Source organism: Lytechinus pictus, chromosome 17 (assembly GCF_037042905.1).
Source record: "Lytechinus pictus isolate F3 Inbred chromosome 17, Lp3.0, whole genome shotgun sequence".
Taxonomy (NCBI): domain Eukaryota; kingdom Metazoa; phylum Echinodermata; class Echinoidea; order Temnopleuroida; family Toxopneustidae; genus Lytechinus; species Lytechinus pictus.
Genome location: NC_087261.1, coordinates 9,705,197 through 9,712,595, shown reverse-complemented (window position 1 = coordinate 9,712,595; position 7,399 = coordinate 9,705,197). Strand labels below are relative to the sequence as shown.

General features: G+C 36.9%; 1 protein-coding gene across 1 annotated transcript; it reads right to left on the bottom strand.

Moving 5' to 3' along the window:
• Positions 1 to 872: 872 nt before the first annotated feature.
• On the bottom strand, positions 873 to 4,863 carry LOC129280726 (3-galactosyl-N-acetylglucosaminide 4-alpha-L-fucosyltransferase FUT3-like). The gene is made up of 2 exons (XM_054916737.2): positions 4,772 to 4,863; positions 873 to 2,741 (listed from the first exon to the last, which is right to left on the bottom strand). The coding sequence occupies exon 2, from the start codon at positions 2,729 to 2,731 to the stop codon at positions 1,400 to 1,402; it is 1,332 nt and encodes a 443-aa protein (XP_054772712.2). The 5' UTR covers positions 2,732 to 2,741; positions 4,772 to 4,863; the 3' UTR covers positions 873 to 1,399.
• Between the last annotated feature and the right edge of the window lie 2,536 nt (positions 4,864 to 7,399).

The following is a 7,399-nucleotide window of genomic DNA, read 5'->3' as shown; positions in this document are numbered from 1 at the left end:
CTGATTGTACGACCAAATTATGCTGCTATTAGCCGCATAATTGGGTTTTATTGGGTTTATGAAAGGGCTATGCTACAGCGTGTTCACCGCCCCCCCCCCCCCTCCCCTTACATGATACTTCCTTTTGCAGAAGCCTATTTTTTGCAGTACAGGATTGATTATCACATTAAACGATTTCAAAAGAAGCTTTCACGGTATCTGACTACTTTACTGTTCGATGAACTATTCCGGGGCGCTTTACACAGGCGTAAATCCGTGACGTAATACTATTCAAGGGGCGGGGGGGGGGGATAAGACACGAGACAATTAATAGATCATCCCCCTGAACAATAGCTTCACCTCTCGAATCTACACCAGCGTCATTTACCTTTCTTAAACCAATCTTTTATAGGCTGGCGGTTTTTTCCAGCGAAAAAAAGGGGTCACTGAAAGTCGACTGTTACATATAATATTCTTTGAATTCCCAACTTTGCAGAATTATGTTTTTCTGTTGTCCTAATTATAAATGAATTTGTAGTTTTGAACTTCCTCTTTCGTTCCATTCCTCTGACCCTTCCCTCTTTTTGTCTCTTCTCTTTTCTCTACTCTTTCTATTTTCCTCTTCATTTCGTACTTATTCTTTCTCTTCTCTTTCTCTTTTTAATCATTTTCTTCATCACCCTGTTCATCTTCTTCCCCTTCCTTCTCCTCCTCCCCCTCTTCTTCTTTTAATTTTCTTCTAATCATTCTTCTTCGTCGTTTTCTTCTTTCCCTTCCTTTTCCCCTTTTCCTCCTTAATTCTGCTCCAACTTTTTAATCTTGCAAACACTTCACATTCGCTTACGGGAAGATGGTAGTTGCAGTAATATAGATGAGTCATGTACCACATCTGATATGTAAATACAATGTCATACACTTTAACATTTTATTGTATCCATGTGCGATTCAGTGACTTTCAGGCAAGACCTAAACCATACCATATACCATACTATACCAACAACAACAAAAATCAAAGGTACTTCCAAATACATGCTTTATATTGAGAAAAAATAATTATCTCGGAACTCTTTACATATTAAAATATAATTATAATATTCTGAAGTGTACCTCAGAGCCCCGTCTTACAAAGAGTTACGATTGATCCAATCAATGGTTACTCTATGGAAATCCATCAGTGTCATAATTTTTTCTACAGGAAATTTGCACAATATCCTTTGTAAACAAAGAGAAGCACTGAGAATTTTCAAGAAAATAATGGATGCATGAATATACATCATAGTTTGAAATTATATTCAACAAACATACATAATAGATGTTGACGTTGCTGGCCGTCCATAGTTGTGGTTGATCAGATCGATCGCAACTCTTTGTAAGACGGGGTCCTGATGAGAGCATGCTTCTTCAGAATATAGGTCCGTGTTTACTTCCATGGGGTCCAGTTTTCTATGTCCCCATCGACTGTAAATGGTCTCTTGGCACCTCCTCTACAACTTTGGAAATAATTTGAATCCCCAACACTCTTGGTAGGAGTCGATTTCAATTCAGACAGTTTTGGGAGGACTTTACAAAAAGACTGAGGCTTCAATTCAGGGTAGATTACCTCAACGTGACCTTGTCTCCGCCAGGCAAAGAATTCATTGTACAGACTGTCATTCTTGTCCACTTTCAGGAGGTAGTTTACAAGTTCCTGCTGCGAGGAAAAGTCACCGATGTGGATGAAGGAATTGGGGGGCGCTACGCGCTCATACGCGGCACGTGTACCGCCATAAACGATTGGGACTACCCCGTTCATGACGCCACTATTCCAAAACTTTTCGCTCACATATCCGTCACAAGGTGAATTCTCCATGGCGAGGATGAATTTATAACGGGATTGCTTTCTGGTGCACTCTGAGGACATTCGAGGAAGACAAGTTTTCCTACCACATTTGCCATATGTATCAAGTGTCATCAATTTCTTTAGATTTTTTACCCATTCAGTTCGGGGCCAAAATGTATTGTTACAGTTGGAGGCAACCCACACAAGAAGGTCAGTTTTATTTTCGGCGTAGTTGAGTAATTCTCTGTCTGTCGGCTCTCCAGAAATGTACCGACCATACGGAAGGTGTATATCAGTATCGGAACGATAAGTCATGTCAAAATGATACTTGATTCTGTCAATATGTGGATCAAAGAAATTCAGCATCAGTGGACTTTCCATGGAATAAAAAATGATTTTTATGTGAGGTGGCAGGTCCTTTATTAATTGTTCTGAAATTTCGCGTGTTTTGTTTCTATGCACTTCAGTCTCGAAATTCAAAAATATAGCATCGCTGTGTTCCAGTACAGTGCGATTTTCTATTGACTGCATTCCTATTATGACTACATCGCAAGCGAATTCTGGACATTCTAGAAAAAAACTGGGATGTTCTTTGCTCAGTTTATTGTTATTAAATGTATTTTTCTGGTTCTGCGTGTCTTTTAAGAGATTCTCAATAGCAGCATATTCAGTCCAAACTCCATACGGCCCTAACCATACAGAAAAATATCTAACACACCGGTTAGAAAGACCAGAATGGTTTGACACAGTTCGATGTTTCTCAGATGAAGTATAAGATGATCCAGTTACGAATTCATCGGCTGCAGGATAAACATCGTACTTCTTTCTTATATATGAATATGCATGTATAGTTGATTCCGTAACCAGTGTACTATACATCAGCAAGAAGCCTCCGCAAATTGCAGCTCCAATTAATAATTTACGACGAAACATCCTGCTCGTTCTGTAATGGTAATATGAGATTTAATAAAACGGCAATTTACAGTAATGTCATAAAAACACGATTCCTTGAAAAAAAATAAATATACAGATAGAAATATTTATGTTCTTTTGCTTGATGTTCGTGCTACAATATTGTCTAAAGTACAGGCATCAATAGATCGGCTCGGTGTAAAAATGGCAGGGTAATAATGACAGAGGAAATAATGGCAGAGGTAAAAATGGCAGAGGTAAAAATGGCAGAGGTAAAAATGGCAAAGGTAAAAATGGCAGAAGTAAAAATGGCAGAGGTATAAATGGCCAGTCTTAAATCCCCATGCCAAAAAAATCCAGAAGTTCCTCCATGTACAATATATTAAATAAGAAAGGTTCTGAGAAGAAATGTGGGACTAATGGAAAGGGTAACATTTTTAAATCATACTGTTTTTGTTTAAAATCGGTGTTTGGATACCCTTAACGAGTGCACGCGCGACCCACTTCTAAAACCCCAAAAAACCTTTCAACGCGTTTTTTGGTCACGCCTGTAAACAGCAATACATTTGACTAGTCACCCCCCGGGATAACCTCTGCTATTATTACCTCTGCCATAATTTACCTCTGCCATTTTTACCTCTGCCATTATTACGGTGTTATGACCGGTGTGTTGGCTCAGTTGGTAGAGCGTCCATCTCACAACCGGGAGGTCGGGGGTTCAAACCCCGGCCGCGTCAGACCAAAAGACGTAAAAAGGGAGTTGCTGCTACCCTGTTTGGCGTTCAACGATTAAAGGGTTAGAGCCTCGTCGATCTGGCGCTGCACAGCGGCCGCCGGGCCCACGATCAATTGGGCAAAGCAAATTTTCGGAGCATTTCATTTCATGTCTATTTCGAACAATAAATTATGGATTTATTTTATGGATTATTATTTATTACCTCTGCCATTTTTACCTCTGCCACTTTTACCTTTGCCATTTTTACCTGGCACCCAAGAGATCAAACTCATGTCCGAATGATAAAGAAATCGCGGCTGTCAAAGCCCTACATGTTTATAACACATAATGTTTTGACAGCACTAGACTTGACCCTAACAGGTCCGAGGGGGGGGGGGGATCTTCCCCCTCGTAATTTTTCGCGACAAATCCGGCTCGCGAAAATTTTCAACGGCGCCACTTTACTTTCAGTTTCAAGTCTCGCACAACTTTTAGGATCAAATTTTTGAAAAGCAAAGGCACATGGTTACGAAATTACGCAACATTTTGTAAAGTGCATGTCAGACTCGAAATTGCTTTTAAAAACATGAATTCATGTACAAATCAAATACAAATTGTGTTTTAGCCAAATTTTATAAATTATCATTATTTCTAGTTTTGATTAAAATCAATTAGGTTGGGCATGATTTCATTGGTAGCTTGACTATGTGCTTTCATAGGTCTATGCATTATGATAACATATTTTCATTTTTTAATAACTCTTTATCACTTCTTAACCAACTTTATATAATACATTTTTGCTAGTATTCGAAGTTGTATTTATGAATATATACATATATCTTTCAATTTGGGTGGCTGTCACAAAATGAATTCTTCCCCTTAATTTACCACAAGTAGGCCTTTCTTGAGATATAAAATATATTGTATGTAAACCGTGTCTGTACAATAAATATCCTCTGGATTTCATCATAAAAATAAATGATAACATTTTTTTGGAAGTTTTTCTATTCCTTTAACGAAGTTTCCTGACTGGATTGGTAAATTAAATCATCTACAAATGAGAACAGAATATCTGTATTATAGCACATTTCTATATTGTTTTAACCGGGATAACTTCTTTTTGTCGAAATGAAATAACACTATAGGCCTACATGCAGAAATAAAAAAGACATAGTAACTTTTGCAATATTTTCTTGCCAAAATTCAAACTTAGATAACGGTCCCTAATGTATCTGACCCACGTGTCACATTCTAATTTACCTTATCATGTCATACATTTCACCCAGAAAATCTATATTTTTTTTCATAAAACAAAATTACAAAAGCACTGCTAAAATATAACTTACTGGTGTAAGCGTCAAGATGTGGAGCAGTAGAGGGGTCTTTTCCTAGCCTGTGTGTGCACAGATTTCAAATACAGATGTCAACCAAAAGTAAGAAGTCTGTTGCCGCACCCTTCTCACAATCGTTCAGTATCATCATGAAGCTATAGCTTCATGGTATCATAGTTCTAGACTGATGATCAGTATACAGGGTCTGTCGTGGCTCAATGACCCCACTCGATTGCATCACTGCTAGTTTAGTTTTTTTTTTTTTAATGTTCCATCGCTGACGTAACTCTCGCCTGAAGAGGTAGGCCCTGGAAGGGGAGGGCACTTCCATTGACCAGAGGATGCCATGTGCAACCCTCGTGCGTTTCAATATCTGGAACACATGACATGTAGTAGCGTTAAAAGTATTGGATAGAAACCCCGCCCTTAAAGGGGAAGTTCACCCTGACAAAAAGTTTATTGTAGAAATAGTTATAAAAATAATAAAAAATACTGCTGAAGGTTTGAGAAAAATTCATCAAAGAATTAAAAAGTTATTAGAATTTCAATTACTTGATTTGTGACGTCATATGCGAGCCGCATTCCTACATAGCGAATGGTGAAAAATCAAAGAAATTTCATTTTCTCAGAAAATTGAAATTGGTTATCACTGTACATTTTGTATATCAATAGAAAAATCATTTCACACCCGATCATGAGTATAAAAACAAAATTAAGTCATCAGGAACCATACAAAATTTGAAATTCATGCATTTTATATTACATAACATATGGGGCAGCTGCTCGTTTATGACGTCACAAATACAAAACTTTGAACTCTAATAACTTTTTTTAATCTTTAACGGATTTTCCTCAAACCTTCATCAATATTTTCTATTATTTTTTCTGCTATTTTTACAACAAAGTTTTCTTCAGGGTAAACTTCCCCTTTAAATAAAGGTACTAGCCACAGAACCACCACCCTTAAAGGCCATGACCGGACCCAAAAGTTAAATTGACACACCATTTACCAATAAAAGCATGTACTGTATAACTTCGAACACAGCGATGTCAGCTGTGTGCAATTTCACCGGTTACCAGCTGATCTTTGCTAAAAAAAAATAGCTCCAATAATCGGACTTCGAAAATAACCTTTGATTGCGATTTCTTCAGCCTTAAGACCGTGACATCATCATCATAATCGTAATTCATTGAATTTATATAGCGCCTTTTCATCAGATAAAGCGCATTAAAGAAAAAAAAAAGAAACACAAATAGGGAGTATAACAAATAAGAAAGGAGCGTTGAAAAAAGTGCTAGAAGTTTGTACTTTTTATAAGGGCAGGGTTTCAAACCCAATACTTTTATCACTACTATTATATAATTGAAGTACTTGTTTAGGGTGCTTACTGTCAGTAGACAGGTCCGTCCTCAACTGAAAGGTATAGCTTCTTTTATCAAGGTGATATTCATGACAAGAAAGGTTTTGCTGACCCGTAACAAGCTCAATAGAGCCTAAATAACCAGATAATTTGAGTTATATAAAGATTTGAGTTATATAAAAAAAAAAATACTCAGCATGAAACTTTCTTTTTTCTGTACCAGATTCATAGCTCATAACATTTCTCTTTGGTGAATTTGTCTTTGAGCTCCTGTCTGGGTCTTTAAGTACTGAATATGAAATATACTTTGCATTTTACTTGCAAGGTGTATATATCGGAGATCGAGTCACTGTCTTGTAAGTCGACTCGGTGGTAAATTTCAGGGTAAATCCCGGGGGTAAATCGGACCCGTGAACGGGGCTTATAGGTTCTTTTGCAATGACAAGATTGATAAAAAGGTCAGGAACAGCACCAAATTTTTTGCTCGGCCGCTTAAAATCTGCCTCTCCCAAAAGTTTATATTTTGTAATTAATCATGCCAAAAAATAACTCGCTTTATATAGCTAGTAGAATGCTAATTCTTGGTGAAAGTATCGATTTTTACATGTCTACTGACAAATATCTAAAAAAAAATTGCCAAACATAATCAATCCTATGTATTCTATTGTTTTTCTAGACTTATATAAAATCATTTTCCTGGTTTTATTTTCAAAAATTCCTGAAATATTTGTTTTTCATAGTGTAGAACCTCTTTTTTCATTTCATTTTTTTTGGGCGTAATTGTTGGTGCCACGAGCCTAATTACAACAGGAAGACAAAATATATTCATTTGACCCAACCCAGTCGAAATTACTTTAATTTGATATTGCTGATTAACAAAAGTGTATGAATATGATTGACCATCTAACACTAATTATAGAAAAGGCAGCTACTGAACTTCCTTTGCCCAATTTAGGACGAAATATTAATGACTTTGGAACTATCTTTTGGCTGGCGGAAGAGTATGGCCACTTTACTGTTTCAGGTGATGAATTTGATCCCATGAGGAGATGTATTTATAAATGCCGATATATTTTTAACATGAGCTGGCTAATAAGGTACCTTATTCTGGTCAGATATGGAATGTCTAATATATATCATATCCACTGGTAGTGAACATTCAATTCTCTTATTTCAAATTTATTTTTTAATGTTTTTTTTTATTAACAGTGCCGTTTCAACAAACGAGTCTATAATGGAAGATGCTCTCACGCGCGTTGTCCCTGTTGTTTCTTGCCTTCAA

What these genes read in the sequence shown, in the direction of transcription:
- LOC129280726 (XM_054916737.2), bottom strand. Translation starts at nt 2,731, where the DNA reads ATGTTTCGTCGTAAATTATTAATTGGAGCTGCAATTTGCGGAGGCTTC.